The sequence below is a fragment of the Culex pipiens genome, chromosome 3 (genome assembly GCF_016801865.2).
Source record: "Culex pipiens pallens isolate TS chromosome 3, TS_CPP_V2, whole genome shotgun sequence".
Lineage (NCBI taxonomy): Eukaryota > Metazoa > Arthropoda > Insecta > Diptera > Culicidae > Culex > Culex pipiens.
The window spans coordinates 180,593,761-180,611,787 of record NC_068939.1 but is presented as its reverse complement, the minus strand read 5'-3'; the positions used below and the strand labels follow the sequence as shown (position 1 = coordinate 180,611,787).

Sequence of the window (18,027 nt, the reverse complement as noted above, 5' to 3'; positions counted from 1 at the left end):
ATATTTAAAATATTTGCTATGTATTCATTTTTAAATGATTCCTTCACCTTTTTAAAAAATGTGTAAAAACTACCCATAAATGCATAGCTGCCCGATGTGAAATTGGTCATTTTTGAGTTAGTCAGACCAAAATAAATATAAATATGAATACAATAATTACAAAAAGTTCGATTGCATTCAATTGACAAGCGTTTATATGAAATTATTGATGACCGGGTGTAGGGGTAAGCGTGATTGCCTCTCACCCAGTCGGTCTGGGTTCGATCCCAGACGGTCCCGGTGGCATTTTTCGAGACGAGATTTGTCTGATCACGCCTTCCGTTGGACGGGAAGTAAATGTTGGCCCCGGACTAACCTAAAAAGGTTAGGTCGATAACTCAGTCCAGGTGTAGGAGTCGTCTCCCTGGGTCCTGTCTCGGTAGAGTCGCTGGTAGGCAGTTGGACTAACAATCCAAAGGTCGTCAGTTCGAATCCCGGGGTGGATTGAAGCTTAGGTGTAAAAAGAGGTTTGCAATTGCCTCAACAATCAAGCCTTCGGACACCTAGTTTCGAGTAGGAATCTCGTAATCGAGAACGCCAAGGCAATGCTGTAGAGCGAATAATTTGATTTGATTGATTGATGAAAAAAAATTTAGATGCGTTTATTTCATATGCTTGAAAATTTACATGGGACAAATATGCTTTTGTGGTCAGAAAATGTAGCATTGTATATGAAAAAAATATATATTTTGGATTTTTTTTTTGTGTGAATATAATATTACTTTCTAAAAAACCCATTTTTATTTTTTTATTTCAGTTTTTTGGATTTCAAAAATGTTTAAAAAGCTATGACAAAAGTTGATGAAAATTTCGATTGCTCAAGTTGATAATTTTTGAAAACATAAATTTCTTGAGAAAAAAATATGGAAAACTAAATTCGGAAACGAAAAGTACTTTTTTTAATTTTCTTCTGTGTAACACTGCTTTCAATTTGTTATTCTAATCAAAAATCTATTGGAACTTGGTTTTTTATATTGTAAATTTTTATTTTTTCGAATGAATAACTTTTTATCAACTTTAAAATCATCAGTAAATCTGGGATTTAGGTTGATTTTAAAAATTTGCAATTTTTTTTCATGTATGATTTTTTTCCTCTTTTTAAATTATTAGTAAAGAAAAATTCTAGCTACCTTCGAAATCTGATATAACCCAGACTGCTTTTTTTGCCAATTGAAAAAAAAATTAAAAGAAAATGTATTTTTTTTAAATTGGCAACACTGTTTTAACAAAAAAAATGAATTTTGACCAAATTCCGTCAAAGCTAAAAAAACAAAACAATGTTCCAAAAATATCAAAATGCGATCATGTTTTTTTTTGATCTTGTAGTAACAGGATTTGTTATTTCAATATCATAAGCAGCTTGTTATTTTCTTGGTATTCTCAGTACATTTTTCTGCTATTGAGCGCTGTTGTTGAAACATCTCATACGACCACCTCAATTTGGTATTGATGTTACCACCTAATTTGGTATTGATGTTACTACCACCTGATCGGGATATCCAAAAATGAGATGTTTTTCTTTTATTTTGCACAATCCAATATTTTGTGTGAAAAGTCAAATTAAATACAAAAAAAAAACAAGAGTGTAACTTGGTTTTTTTCTGGCAACTCCTAAGCAATAACTAAAACTTTGCCCAAGCCAAAATGATCAAAAAAATCGTTTTCAAGATTCTGAGAACGGATCACATTTCACAGAATCTACAGGGGAGGAAGGTTGCGTGGACATAGTAATATATCATATATCATGCACTATTTCACAAATTACCGTCATACCCAGCTGAAGTGCTATAAAATAGTTTGTTATTAACACCTAAACAACTTAAATGTTTTGAGTCCTATTGAAGATCAAATTTCAATAGAATTTCAGAATATTGTTGATCAAGAATTTTCATCAGATGAAGTTTTTAATACGGATCTGAATGAAATAAAATCTATTATCAAAAAATTTAAAAATATGAAAGCCCCTGGTGAGGATGGCATTTTTTACATTTTAATTAAAAAATTACCTGAAGCAACTTTAAGTAGCTTGGTCAAAATTTGCAACAAATGTTTTGATTTGGCATATTTTCCCAGTAGTTGGAAAAATGCCAAAGTAGTTCCGATTTTGAAACCGGATAAAAATCCTGCTGAAGCCTCAAGCTATCGGCCCATTAGTTTGCTTTCATCTATTAGTAAATTATTCGAAAGAATAATTCTTAATAGAATGATGACGCACATTAATGAAAATTCAATTTTCGCTGATGAGCAGTTTGGATTTCGCCTTGGGCATTCAACTACTCATCAGTTGTTGAGAGTTTCAAATTTGATTCGAAGTAACAAATCTGAGGGCTATTCTACTGGCGCTGCTCTTCTAGACATAGAAAAAGCATTTGACAGTGTTTGGCATAAAGGTTTGATTGCGAAATTAAAAAGATTTAATTTTCCGATTTATATCGTGAAAATTATCCAAAATTATTTGACGGATCGTACTCTGCAGGTATGTTATCAGAATAGCAAATCTGATCAACTACCTGTACGTGCCGGCGTTCCTCAAGGAAGCATTTTGGGTCCAATTTTATACAATATTTTTACTTCTGACTTGCCTGATTTGCCCCCAGGATGTCAGAAATCACTTTTTGCTGATGATACAAGCATCTCCGCCAAAGGTAGAAGCCTTCGTGTCATCACAAGAAGATTACAAAAAAGCTTGGATATTTTCAATTCTTATTTGAAAGAATGGAAAATTACTCCAAATGCTGCAAAAACTCAACTTATTATTTTCCCTCACAAACCAAGGGCTGATTTTCTTAAACCAAAAAGTCATCACATTATAAAGATGAATGAGGTAAATTTAAAGTGGGAGGATAAAGTGAAATATCTTGGACTTGCTTTTGACAAAAACCTTACTTACAAGGATCACATTGAAAGTATCCAGGTTAAATGTAACAAATATATTAAATGTTTGTATCCACTTATAAACAGGAATTCTAGACTTTGTCTCAAGAATAAACTGTTAATTTAAAAACAAATTTTCAGACCTGCCATGCTTTATGCTGTGCCGATCTGGACAAGCTGTTGCTTAACCAGGAAGAAAAAACTTCAGAGGATTCAGAACAAAATTCTGAAAATGATTCTGAAACTTCCTCCCTGGTTCAGCACCAGTGAACTTCATCAATTAGCCGAAGTTGACACTTTGGATGTTATGTCCAATAAGATAATTGATGCATTTCGACAAAAATCATTGCAGTCTTCAGCTGCATTGATCCGTTCTTTATATAGTTTATAAGTTAGTTTTAAGGTATCCCTTTTCCCTTTTGTACATGTAGGACCTCCTACATTTGAAATCACTGAATAGCGAAAGCTACAAAATTTCATGAATAAATGAAAGTTGCTAGTATTTAAAATTGAGGTGAAAAGTCATCGATTGTGATTGGACACTCAATAATATTTTAACTGAATGAATGTACATGGAAGAGAAAATCAAAAAAAAAAAAAAAAATAACACCTAAACTCCCAGGCTCGCGAGAGAGGGGAAATTTGTTTGAAAATTCCCCCTTTTTCTCGAGCTTGGGAGTTTAGGTGTTAATTGAGCCATAGCGTATAGTTATAGTACAGTAGAGACTTGAAGCAGCTTCTTTTTAATGAGAATATAAAAGATTAGACTTTATAGGGGACCATCCACAAACCACGTGGACACTTTTTTGGGAAACTGTTACCCCCCCTCCCCCCCCCCCTCGTGGACAATTTCCATACAAATTTTTTTTTTGTATGGATCGTGGACAATCGCCATAGCCCCCCCCCCCAATAAAGTGTCCACGTGGTTTATGGATGGTCCCTAGAGCGAAAGAAGAGAAAATTCGCATGAGAATTTCGCTACAAACTCAAATAAAAGAAGATAAGAGTGAATAAAATAAATTGATTAAGGGGTTACATACATGTAGAAAATCTCAACATTTCATAATGGAGTACCCGACGCGATTGGTAGTGAACAATGTATTCCTTATGGAGCGAACTGTCAAACTACCACTCGAATCGGGTATTCCATTCCGAATATTTATTAAATCCTTTACAAAGATTGTTGGGATGCGACCCTATTCGCACCCGACTGCGAACTGTCTTCGTGACAGCATCAACATCTGTCAGCCGTGCAGAGTCTTCCATTCTCTCTTGCACCCGCGCCGGCTGAAGAAGTGCGATCAGTCTGTAATTACTTATAATTATACTTGATCTAATAAAAGTTACATGTTACGGTAAAAAAAAACGGAATCGACGTTACACCTTATAATGTGGCCCTCTTAAACCTTGCGGTTTCGTCAACGGATCCACAGGCGTGTATCGTTCTTTTTGCGACAAGACTCCGCCTCCCGGGTCTCCTAAGTGTGAAGGTATGGCACGGGGAGAGGGCACCGAATACCTATATTTACACTTAGAATTTTTTGCGTCCGCCTCGGGATTCGAACCGGCGACCTCTGGATTGTGAGTCCAGTGCGCGGTCCGATTGATCCACACAGGCATGTTACGGTAAACACCTCGCATTACTCGGTATCGTAACAAAGATGAATTCCAATCACTTCTGAAAGTTTCATGGAGATATGCCATGATTTAAGTGAGTAGAAGACGATTTGAGTTTAAACTTTTGCCATGTGCAAAGCGGACTGTCAAACTTTGTGAGGATTTTTCTCGGAACACCGAGTTGATTTTCGGGTGCCACGATATCTCGAGATAGGATAAACCAAATTGGCTGAAATTTGGGGTGAAGACTCTCAAGACATATTCCGTGTGCATGACGAAGCCCGATTTTGAAATTTTGTTTTTTAAAAAAATACAAAAATTAAAAACTGACGAATTTTTATATAAAAAACACAAAAATATGTTTATCTTTTTTTTAAATAAACTTTTTTTAAATCGGTCTTCGTCATGCACACGGGACCAGTTTAATGAGTCTTCACCAAAAATTTGAGCCGATTTGGTCAAAGCTGTGTTGAGATATCGTGGCACCCGTTTTTTGAAACTGCTAACTTCAAATAGCTATATCTCGGCAAATATACAACCAAATGTGTTCAAATTTATTTTATTGATAGATGAAAATGTATATTTAAATGCCCTGAAAACAGATTTAAAAAAAGTTTAAGCGTGTGCTCAAACCAACCTCTGATTTTTTTGCCGATTTACATGTATGTAACCCCTTAAGATAAGAAGAAAAATTACAGTGAAAAATCAACAGCAACAAAGCAAACATGCAACTCTAATTTTTCTACCCAGTTTTCTCAGAGAGCAAAAGGGAAGAAGGCAGAATGAGAGAATAAGAGAGTTTCTCTCTTGTTAACTGAATTGATTTCTGTTAAAGTTATCTAATATTTTGAGTTATCTAAATAATCATTCTGAATATTCTCCATGTTATTTTTTTAATCCTAAAATCTAATTTCCGCTCTCCCTCTCTCCCTCTTCCAGGCAAGGAATTCAACCGCCACGTCTACACCCAGCTGCAATGGTGCTCCCCGACGGGCACTCTGCTCTCCCAATCCGGCGGCAGCAAGTTCGTGTCGATCCGCGATGTCGACTGCTACTGCACGGTCCACCTGAACCACTCGGGTGCGTACCACTTTTACGTGCAGTACGAGGATTTGGAGGGACCCCAGGCCGGGCTGTACGTCCAGGTTGAGCCTAATTTGACGGTGGGAAAGGGCGACTCGTTGACGGTGCTTCCGCTGGAGGCGATCCGGTGTCAGACGGTGCTCGCCAAGTTGATGGGACCGGTTGGGAGTTGGGAGGCCAAGTTGCGGGTGGCGAAGGAGAGCGGGTACAATGTGATTCACTTTACGCCGATTCAGGAGTTGGGCGGGTCGCGGTCGGCTTATTCACTGAAGAACCAGCTGAAGGTGAATCCGGATTTTTCGAATGGGAAGGATCACGTGGTTGGGTTTGAGGATGTTGAGGGGGTGGTGAAGAAGATGCGACAGGAGTGGGGGATGGCGTCGATTTGCGACATTGTGTTGAATCATACGGCGAATGAGTCGATTTGGATCCGGGAGTACGCGGAGTGCAGTTATAACTGTTTTACGTGTCCGCATTTGAGGCCGGCTTTCTTACTGGATGCCATGCTGGCGAGGGTTGGGGAGGATGTGGCGGCTGGGTTGCTGGAGCACGTTGGAATTCCGCCGGTGGTGGAGACAGCTGATCATTTGGACGCGCTGCGTTGGCAGGTTCATACGAACTATTTGCCCCAGATTAAGCTGCACGAGCTGTTCCAGTGTAATATTGAGAAGTATATGGCGCGGTTTAGTGAGCAGGCGTCGAAACAGAGTCCGACTTCCGCGCAGGACGTTCCCGAGGGGGATCTTCAGCTCAAGCATGACCCGGAGTATCGGCGGTTGGGGGCGGAGATTGATTTTGACCGGGCGATGCGCACGTACAACGTGTTCCGGAAGGATTGCTTTGACGAGGACAGCCGGAAGAGAAAGTGCGTTGAGGCGTTCCGCGCCAAGTTGCAGTGGTTGAACGAGGAGGTGCGGAAGGAGATTCAGGGTCATCTGGATTATGCCATTGAGAACTGCTTGGCGGGGACGAGGTACGAGCGGGTTCAGGCTGATGGTCCTCAGGTGAAGGGAATCTCGGTCAAGTATCCGCTGTTTATGAAGTACTTCACTCAGTACGGTGTTCAAGGAAAGTCGCTCAAAGACATTGAAGAGATGATGTACGGCGGTCCGGGCAAACTCTTCATGGCTCACAACGGTTGGGTCATCAACAGCGACCCGTTGAAGGACTTTGCTCGGCCGCAGGAAGGCACCGGCAATGTTTACATCCGGCGTGAACTGATCGCCTGGGGTGACAGTATCAAGCTACGGTACGGCGACAAGCCGGAAGATAGTCCTTACCTGTGGAAGCACATGAAGGAGTACGTGGACACCACGGCCCGAATCTTCGACGGCGTTCGGCTGGACAACTGCCACTCGACGCCGCTGCACGTGGCCGAATGGCTGCTCGATTCCGCCCGCAAAGTCAACCCAGAACTATACGTCGTAGCCGAACTATTCACCAATTCCGACTACACTGACAACATCTTCGTGAACCGCCTCGGAATCACCTCCCTAATTCGCGAAGCCCTCTCCGCGTGGGACTCGCACGAGCAAGGCCGTCTTGTGCACCGTTACGGTGGCGCCCCAGTCGGAGCGTTCTTCCCCTGCCCCAAGCGCATCCTCGCCCCTTCAATCGCGCACGCCCTCTTCATGGACCTAACCCACGACAATCCATCGCCAGTCGAAAAACGCACCATCTTCGACCTAATTCCGTCAGCGGCACTCGTTTCCATGGCTTGCTGCGCAACCGGCAGCAATCGCGGCTACGACGAAATGGTCCCACATCACGTAAGTCACAAATTAACCTAAAAATTCCTCAAAAATCACTAACCGCATTCCCTTCCGACACAGATTCACGTGGTGGACGAGGAGCGCCAGTACCAGGAGTGGGGCAAGCACGTCGACAAAACGACCGGCATCGTGGCGGTGAAGGAAGCGCTGAACCTGCTGCACGGTGGGTTGGCCACGCGCGGATTCGATCAGCTGTTTGTCGATCAGATGAATCCGGACATTGTGGCGGTGACGCGGCACTCGAGCCAGAATCACGAGACGGTGATTTTGGTGGCGCACACGGCGTTCGGGTATCCGAGTCCGTGGGCGGGACCGACGGGGGTGCGGCCGCTGAGGTTCGAGGGAAACTTGTTGGAGATTGTGTTTGAGGTGCAGATTTATAAGAAGTAAGTTTAATTTAAATTAAATTACAGGGTGGCCACCCTGTATATATTTTTGTATAATTCAAAGTGCACGTGTTTCTGGGGACTCCAAACTTCATGCTTCCGAGTTGAGCCTGCGCAGTCATTTTTGTCAATTTTTGTGGGTCAGTGTTATCCAAGGTTTTTTTTTTTGAAACCTTCGTGTAATAAAAACTTCGGATAGTCAAGGCTTCATGTCTAAACTGTAATTCAAAATTTCAGAAAAAGAAAAAAAAAAACTAAATAAATTTTTAAAAATCCTGAAATCAAAAGATTCTAAAATTTATAAATTCCTCATCCCAAAAATATAACATTAAAAAATCGTCAAAACCAACATAAAAAAAAAATATTTTTAAATAATTTAAAAATTTCGTTTTTTCCCGCGTTGAATGGAATAATGCACGAAAAAAAACAAGAAAAATATATTTAAGTTTTGAAATTTTAAAAGATTTAAAAAAAATTATAAAAAAATAACAAATCAATCAAGACACTGAACAAATTAAAAGAAACACAACAAATTCAAAAAATTCATAACTGTAAAAAAATCCGAAAATTAAAAAAAATATATATAAAAAAAAATATATATAGAAAAACTTAGAAAATATAAAATTGATATAAAAATATATATTTTTTTAATGCTACATTGCTCTAGCGTCAAATGGAATATTGAATTTTGTATTCATTATTCCATTTGACGCAAGAGCAAACCGGGTAGCATTTAAAAAAAAAAAAAAAATATAAACATATTTTTTTATTAGTTTTATATTTTTTTATTTTTCTGAAATTTTTTTTCAAGCTTGCGAATACATCTTTTTTAAATTTTAAGATTTTTCTATTTTTTTTCTTTTTAAAAATTAAAAATTATGATATTTTTTAAGCTTTTTCCCTTTTTTATACATTTTTAAATTTTCTGATTTTTTTTATTGTTTTGATTTTTTAGAATTTATTGTGTTTTTTTAATTAAATAAATAAATTATGTACAAAAGAGGGAAAATAAATCAAACCATTTCAAATAACTTAAAAAAAAAGTTATTTGAAAAAAATCAAATTTAAAGAAAAGCCAGAAATTAAAGAAAAAAAAAACAAACGAAAAAATGGTTTGAAATCAAAAATAAATAAAAAAACAGTAAAAATTAAAAAACGGAGAAGTTTGGATTTTGTATAAGAAGTAAAAATTTCTTCAAATTGTAAAATAATCAAAACATTTAAATCCCGAAAAAAAATCTAAAATTTAGAAAACAATAAGCAAGTATCATAAAAAATATCAAAATAAAAAAAAAAAACAGAAAATTTCTAAAAACATGTAAACTTTCCACGAAAAAAAAATAAAAATATAAAAATTATTCAAAAATTTATAATATTTAACAAATTTTAAAATACATAAAATATGTTTTTAAGTGAAGTGAAATTTGCTAGCCTATTGTTCCCGCGTCAAATGAAATAATGCACAAAAAAAGCAATCTATGCGCTGACCGAGCCACGTAGCCCAGTGGTAACGCTTTCGCCTCATAAGCGGTAGATCGGGGTTCAAATCCCGGCTCGGACCAACACAAACTGGTGATCTTTTCCCTTCTGGAATCGATTGCTTAGTAAAGGGAAGGTAGTGTATCGTCACAAACTGGACCTTATCACGACACCTTAGGGAGGCGACCTATGGAATGTTAACATTAATGTTAACATTAAGTTGAGAATGAAACTGCCACTGAATCCGCTTTGTAAATGCCGGCCCCGATACTCTTCAAGGGTGTTCCCATCAGGAACTGGGAAAGATTTACTTTATGCACTAAAGAACGGAGAAAATATTTCAAAAAAGTTATTTTTAAATATCATAAAATTTTAAAACAAAAAAAAATTGTTCATTTTTTTTAAATCTTTAAACAACAGTTAATTGCAAAAAATCAAAATAAAAAAAAAACAAATAATTCAAATAATTCAAATAATTCAAATAATTCAAATAATTCAAATAATTCAAATAATTCAAATAATTAAAGTAATTCAAGTCATTGAACTACAGTACTTGTTCGGTAACTGGGCTGAGAACGTAGCCCAGTCACCGAATGCTGCTCGTTAACTGGGCTGAACAAAAAATAACGAGGGGACCACCGATGCATAATACTTTCCTAATGAAATATAAAAATAAAAGTAACTCAAATTTATTTACAATGCTTACTTTTCATATTTCTTAAATTGTGACTTGAAATTAAATCAAAGTTTCAAAAAAGTTTTTTTTATTTATTGAACATGATTTTTGCATCCATGAACCCCTCGGTGATTTCGGTTTGTTTTGTTTTTTTTTGACGTTTGTCGGCTTTTTAACTGGGCTACGGCCCAGTTATCGAGCGCCCAGTAAAAAAGCAGCCCAGTTAAACAACGCCCAGTTACCGAACAACTACTTTAATTGAAATAATTGAAATAATTGAAATAATTGAAATAATTGAAATAATTGAAATAATTGAAATGTTTGAAATAATTGAAATAATTGAAACAATTGAAATAATTGAAATAATTGAAATAATTGAAATAATTGAAATATTTGAAATATTTGAAATAATTCAAACAATTGAAATAATTTTTATAATTGAAAGAATTCAAATAATTAAAAAAACAATAGATTCAAATAATTCATATAATTCTGAAAATCATAAAAAAATAATAATTTAAAAAATATTTTTTTAATTCTTAAAAAAAAAAATTAAAAATTCTTCGTGTTCTTAAAATGCTTAAAATTTTAAAAAATTCTAGAAATTCTAAAAATTCTAAAAATTCTAAAATTTTTTAAATTCTAAAAATTGTTAAAGTTCTAAAAATTCTAAAAATTCTAAAAATTCTAAAAATTCTAAAAATTCTAAAAATTCTAAAAATTCTAAAAATTCTAAAAATTCTAAAAATTCTATAAATTCTAAAAATTCTAAAAATTCTAAAAATTCTAAAAATTCTAAAAATTCTAAAAATTCTAAAAATTCTAAAAATTCTAAAAATTCTAAAAATTCTAAAAATTCTAAAAATTCTAAAAATTCTAAAAATTCTAAAAATTCTAAAAATTCTAAAAATTCTAAAAATTCTAAAAGTTCTAAAAATTCTAAAAATTCTAAAAATTCTAAAAATTCTAAAAATTCTAAAAATTCTAAAAATTCTAAAAATTCTAAAAATTCTAAAAATTCTAAAAATTCTAAAAATTCTAAAAATTCTAAAAAATTCTAAAAATTCTAAAAATTCTAAAAATTTTAAAAATTCTAAAAATTCTAAAAATTCTAAAAATTCTAAAAATTCTAAAAATTCTAAAAATTCTAAAAATTCTAAAAATTCTAAAAATTCTAAAAATTCTAAAAATTCTAAAAATTCTAAAAATTTTAAAAATTCTAAAAATTCTAAAAATTTTAAAAATTCTAAAAATTCTAAAAATTCTAAAAATTCTAAAAATTCTAAAAATTCTAAAAATTCTAAAAAATCTAAAAATTCTAAAAATTCTAAAAATTCTAAAAATTCTAAAAATTCTAAAAATTCTAAAAATTCTAAAAATTCTAAAAATTCTAAAAATTCTAAAAATTCTAAAAATTCTAAAAATTCTAAAAATTCTAAAAATTCTAAAAATTCTAAAAATTCTAAAAATTCTAAAAATTCTAAAAATTCTAAAAATTCTAAAAATTTTAAAAATTCTAAAAATTCTTAAAATTCTAAAAATTCTAAAAATTTTAAAAATTCTAAAAATTCTAAAAATTCTAAAAATTCTAAAAATTCTAAAAATTCTAAAAATTCTAAAAATTCTAAAAATTCTAAAAATTCTAAAAATTCTAAAAATTCTAAAAATTCTAAAAATTCTAAAAATTCTAAAAATTCTAAAAATTCTAAAAATTTTAAAAATTCTAAAAATTCTAAAAATTCTAAAAATTCTAAAAATTCTAAAAATTCTAAAAATTCTAAAAATTCTAAAAATTCTAAAAATTCTAAAAATTCTAAAAATTCTAAAAATTCTAAAAATTCTAAAAATTCTAAAAATTCTAAAAATTCTAAAAATTCTAAAAATTCTAAAAATTCTAAAAATTCTAAAAATTCTAAAAATTCTAAAAATTCTAAAAATTCTAAAAATTTTAAAAATTCTTAAAATTCTAAAATTTCTAAAATTTCTAAAATTTCTAAAAATTCTAAAAATTCTAAAAATTCTTAAAATTCTTAAAATTCTTAAAATTCTTAAAATTCTTAAAATTCTTAAAATTCTTAAAATTCTTAAAATTCTTAAAATTCTTAAAATTCTTAAAATTCTTAAAATTCTTAAAATTCTTAAAATTCTTAAAATTCTTAAAATTCTTAAAATTCTAAAAATTCTAAAAATTCTAAAAATTCTAAAAATTCTAAAAATTCTAAAAATTCTAAAAATTCTAAAAATTCTAAAAATTCTAAAAATTCTAAAAATTCTAAAAATTCTAAAAATTCTAAAAATTCTAAAAATTCTAAAAATTCTAAAAATTCTAAAAATTCTAAAAATTCTAAAAATTCTAAAAATTCTAAAAATTCTAAAAATTCTAAAAATTCTAAAAATTCTAAAAATTCTAAAAATTCTAAAAATTCTAAAAATTCTAAAAATTCTAAAAATTCTAAAAATTCTAAAAATTCTAAAAATTCTAAAAATTCTAAAAATTCTAAAAATTTTAAAAATTCTAAAAAATTTAAAAAATTCTAAAAATTCTAAAAATTTTAAAAATTCTAAAAATTTTAAAAATTCTAAAAATTTTAAAAATTCTAAAAATTCTAAAAATTCTAAAAATTCTAAAAATTCTAAAAATTCTAAAAATTCTAAAAATTCTAAAAATTCTAAAAATTCTAAAAATTCTAAAAATTCTAAAAATTCTAAAAATTCTAAAAATTCTAAAAATTCTAAAAATTCTAAAAATTCTAAAAATTCTAAAAATTCTAAAAATTCTAAAAATTCTAAAAATTCTAAAAATTCTAAAAATTCTAAAAATTCTAAAAATTCTAAAAATTCTAAAAATTCTAAAAATTCTAAAAATTCTAAAAATTCTAAAAATTCTAAAAATTCTAAAAATTCTAAAAATTCTAAAAATTCTAAAAATTCTAAAAATTTTAAAAATTCTAAAAATTCTAAAAATTCTAAAAATTCTAAAAATTCTAAAATTTTTAAAAATTCTAAAAATTCTAAAAATTCTAAAAATTCTAAAAATTCTAAAAATTCTAAAAATTCTAAAAATTTTAAAAATTCTAAAAATTCTAAAATTTTTTAAAATTCTAAAAATTCTAAAAATTCTAAAAATTCTAAAAATTCTAAAACTTCTAAAATTTCTAAAAAATCTAAAAATTCTAAAAATTCTAAAGATTCTAAAAATTCTAAAAATTCTAAACATTCTAAAAATTCGAAAAATTCTAAAAATTCTAAAAAAAATTAAATTCGAAAAATTCTAAAATTTTTGAAAATTCTAAAAATTCTAAAAATTCTAAAAATTCTAAAAATTCTAAAACATTTAGAAATTCTAAAAATTCTAAAACATTTAGAAATTCTAAAAATTCTAAAAATTATAAAAAATTAAAAATTCTGAAAATTTGAAAGATTTTTGAAAAACGGTCTTGGTTTGGTCCGGGTTTTCGTGCGGAAAATGATTTTTTGACAGTTTTATTTTAGATTGAAAAAATGCCAAAGGTTTTACAAATACCGGACATATTTGGGAATTTGAGTGGCCACCCTGATAGTTTTTAATCGATATTAAGGAAAGAATAATGATTTATTTTTATTTTTTTAGGGCCGGCCAAACGTTCGACCGCCCGTCCGAGTTCAAAAAGGACGAGCACTACATCAACGGCGTGAACGAGTACTGCGTCGATCTGCGCAAGAACTTGAAGCTGGAGGAGTCGGACATTTTCCGCAAGGAGGCCATCATCGACGGGAATACGACGCAGCTGGACTTTGTGAATTTGAAGCCGGGCTCGGTGGTGGCCATCCGGGTGGCGCTTAAAGATAGTGTGAAGCCTCATTTTGACAATTTGCAGGAGCTGGTGCGGGAGTTTCATTGTGATAAGGGATCGCGGTATGCAGAGTTGCAGCATTTGTTGGGGAAGTTGGATTTGGTTGATTTCAACAATTTGCTGTATTGTTGTGCGGAGGAGGAGCGGGACAATGGTGGAGGGCCGTACAATCTGCCTGGGTATGGGGACTTGGTTTATTGTGGGTTGCAGGGGATTGTTTCGATTTTGAGCGATATTGGGCCGAGCAATGATTTGGGCCATCCGTTGGCGAACAATTTGCGGACGGGGGATTGGCTGATCGATCACTGTTCGCTGCGGTTGAAGAACTATCCAAATTTGGCGCCGGTGGCGAATTGGTTGGAGAAGAATTTGGCTGCGCTGAAGCAGATTCCGCGGTACATGATTCCGAGCTACTTTGACGTGATTTTGACGGGGGTTCATCGGTTGGCGATTGCGGCGGCTTGCAACAGGATGACGGATTTCGTGCGGCAGGGGTCGACGTTTGGGAAGAGGTTGGCGTTGGGGTCGGTTCAGTGTGTGCGGGTTGCGCCGTCGGCGAATTTGCCGAAGCTTAGCCCGAATGTGAATGATCCGAAGCCGCCGGAGCGCTGCTCGACGTTGGCCGCCGGATTGCCGCATTTTGCGACCGGTTACATGCGCTGCTGGGGTCGGGACACGTTCATTGCGCTGCGAGGACTGATGTTCTTGACGGGTCGGTTCGATGAGGCTCGGTATATGATTCTCGGGTTTGGTGGATGTCTTCGTCACGGATTGATTCCGAATTTGCTGGATGGCGGGTTGAACGCACGATTTAACTGCCGGGACGCGATTTGGTGGTGGATGTACTGCGTGAAGTTGTACGTTGAGGAAGCACCTAACGGGAAAGCGATCCTGAAGGACAAGGTATCTCGGTTATATCCGACGGACGACAGCGAGCCGAAGTCACCGGGTGAATGTGACCAGTTGTTGTACGAAACGATCCAGGAGGCGCTGGCCGTACACTTCCAGGGACTGTCGTACCGCGAGCGTAACGCCGGAACTCGCATCGATGCGCACATGAAGGACAAGGGCTTCAACAACCGGATCGGAATCAACCCGGAGACGGGCTTCGTGTTTGGTGGCAACAACGCCAACTGCGGCACCTGGATGGACAAGATGGGTTCGTGCGACAAGTCCGGCAACCGGGGCGTCCCCTCTTCCCCACGCGATGGCTCGGCCGTCGAGTTGGTCGGCCTGCAGATGGCAAGCTTGCGGTTCATGCAGCGAATGGCCGAGGAGAAGGTCATCCCTTGCAGCGGCGTTGAACGCACCACCAACGGAACCAAGACCGCCTGGACGTACAAACAGTGGGCGGACAAAATCTCCGACAACTTCGAGAAGCACTTCTACGTGGACGAATCCACCGACAGCAAGTTCGTCAACAAGAAGGGCATGTACAAGGACACGCTCGGCTCGGAAATCCCCTGGACCGACTTCCAACTGCGCTGCAACTTCCCGATCGCCCTCTGTGTCGCCCCCGAACTCTGCGACCCCAAACACGCCTGGAGGGCGCTCGAAACCGCCAAAAAGTACCTGCTCGGTCCGCTCGGCATGAAGACCCTCGACTTCGAAGACTGGGGCTACCGCGGAAACTACGACAACTCCATCGACAGCGACGACAAGTCCGTCTCGCACGGCGCCAACTACCACAACGGACCCGAGTGGGTGTGGCCAATCGGGTTCTACCTCCGCGCCCGACTCTTCTTCGCCAAGGCCAACGGACTGCTCAAGGAAACGGTCGCCGAGACGTGGTCCATCCTGCAGACGCACCTCAACGAGCTGCAGCGCTGTCACTGGCGCGGCCTCGCCGAACTCACCAACGAAAACGGCGCCTACTGCAACGACTCGTGCCGGACGCAGGCCTGGAGCATGGGCTGCGTGCTCGAAGTCCTCTACGATCTGGAAAAGTACGAAAAGGAACTCTAAATACTCAAAACTCGTGTTTAAATTGTTTATGTCGTTTTCAAATTTTAAATTGTTAAGTTTTGCGCCACGTTGCATAGAGAGAGATTATATTTTTATTCCCACGCAGCTTTTGGACACAACGGACAAAAGCGCGCAATTTGCTGCCATAAAAAAAAAGTGCACACACAAAGAGCTAAAAGCCGCGAGCAAAAATTAGTACGCGCAAAAAAATATCAACGTCAACTACAAAGATAGTGCAGTGTGCTTCGACACACAGAATAACGGAACAAAAATTGCCATTGCATGTATGAATAATTGAAATAAAGTGATAAAATTCACTGATAAATGTGTATTGCCAGGCTGGACTGGGGCGTTTTGTGTTCAATCCGAAAATTTGTCCTTTTGTTAGGGAGGTTGTTGTTGTTGTAGAACTCAGGATTCAATTCAATTCGGGATGAAATTGTTTGTGACCCATTTTGGACCGCGGAAAACGTTTTTGGGAAGTTAATTTAATCAGCGATGAGACGATGGGTGGGATTGATGGTGCCAGTGGTGAGTAGTACAATTATCAAAATGATTGAAAGTAAGATTTAAAGTTAAAAAATTAAATAAGGTTTGGAATAAGTGCTAAGGGCATCTCCAATTTACTGTAAAACATAGCAAAATGATAACAGTAACATTGTAGTACTTACAACGAAAAAAATCTGTTATTTTAATGCAATTCTCTAGATGCTCATATTTTGAATCAATGGTTTCTCTCGATACAAATGTGTCCATGCTTGTCCATCTCTGAAAAAATGTATTTGAAAACCTGAGAATTTCCTACAGTGACTTCATTGACCTGATAAACCATCAAATTGCAAAATTCTCTACAATTTTCTTTTTTGGATATTGTTGATTCGACATTTGGTTTGCTGAGATAAGGTCTTGCAAATAACTAAAATTACGAATATTTTTCTAAGTACCTAAATTTTCAATCGAAGATATCTTGGAAAATATTGATTCGATTTTAAATGTTCAACTAGCTAACAAACCATGGGTCATCAAAAAGAGCCGCGGTTCTTTGTATCTTTTTTCAAATTTAAAAAAAAAAATCATTGATTTTCAACAAATTGTGTTTGAGGAACGAAAATGTAACTTCAAATATGTCAATGCTTATAAATTAATGCTAAATTTGTCAAAATTGTCCCACGGTGTTCTTTTTCAAGTTATTTAGAATTACAAATGCAAGTAAAAGACGGGTTATTTCCCGACTTTTGAGAGCTTAATCGACTTATTTATTTAGGGGGAGGTCTATCGCAACTTCCTCATTAATTTACATTCAAAGGCTCTTAATAGCATTTTTGCCAATATTTGAACACCACATAAAATTATCAAACCCATTTTTTCAGTTATTCTAGTTTATTTTAAATTTACTGAAAAAGTAATGCTTATATAGTTTCTAAACAAAATAAAAAATATTATAAAAAATTTGAATATACAGCAATTCCCCACGAAAACAGCATGGAAAAAAACAAAAGTGCTCGGATCGGGCTCAAAATTTTTCTGGGGGTTCCCTGGCCGAAATAATTAGACCCGTATTTTTTTGTTTGGCCATTAGGGTTACCTACGCCGTGTTAGGGTGGTCTGAAAAATGGCAATTTTCGTCGATTTTCGCAAAAACCACTTTTTTCGAAAAATCATAACTCCTCGCAATTTTAACCGATTTCAATTGTCTTATACGCAAATGAAAGGTGATAAGTTGGCCTTTCAAAGAAAAATAGTAAGAAGTTTCAAAAATCTTGCCTAACCCATCAAAATTGTGAAAAGAACGAAAGAGCCGTTCAAAAGAGCGGCTCTCTAAGGTGAAATTGAAGGATTTTTTTAAATAAAAAAAATTGATTTATTTTGAATAATAACTAATAAATTTATGTTTTGGGAGCACTAATAGATCAAAAATTAAAAATTAAGCTAGGTGTTGCCAAATACGGGATGGCACTATACTTGAAAAAAAAAATCATACCTTGGCGAAAAACTTAAATTTCCGATACAATCAAAATATCACATTGTGGCACTTTTTGTCCACTAAAACAACAAGAAATGAAAAAATAAAACCCGATTTAATCCCACCAGGGGTGAGATAGAGCCTTTCTTACTAAAGAATATAACTTCTCTCAATTCACAACATCGACTTGATACAAAAAATCTTATGATGAAAGCAAGGTATTATTAATGATGTGTTTTCTAAAAGAAATTGAAAACGCAATTTTCACCTATCGAATATTTTTAATTGTACAAATTCTTAGCTTCCAATGCGCAAGTGACGACACACACCGCGGTTTTGG

General features: G+C 34.7%; 1 protein-coding gene across 2 annotated transcripts in view; it reads left to right on the top strand.

Moving 5' to 3' along the window:
* The window catches only part of LOC120423932 (glycogen debranching enzyme), a 29,727-nt gene extending 13,674 nt beyond the window's left edge, over positions 1-16,053 (top strand). For both annotated transcript variants that reach the window (XM_039587915.2, XM_039587914.2), the window contains exons 3-5: positions 5,470-7,382; positions 7,446-7,771; positions 13,537-16,053. In XM_039587915.2, the coding sequence (XP_039443849.1) occupies positions 5,470-7,382; positions 7,446-7,771; positions 13,537-15,724 (4,427 nt within the window). In that variant the 3' untranslated portion in view covers positions 15,725-16,053. The remainder of the gene's footprint in view (positions 1-5,469; positions 7,383-7,445; positions 7,772-13,536) is intronic.
* Positions 16,054-18,027: the final 1,974 nt, after the last annotated feature.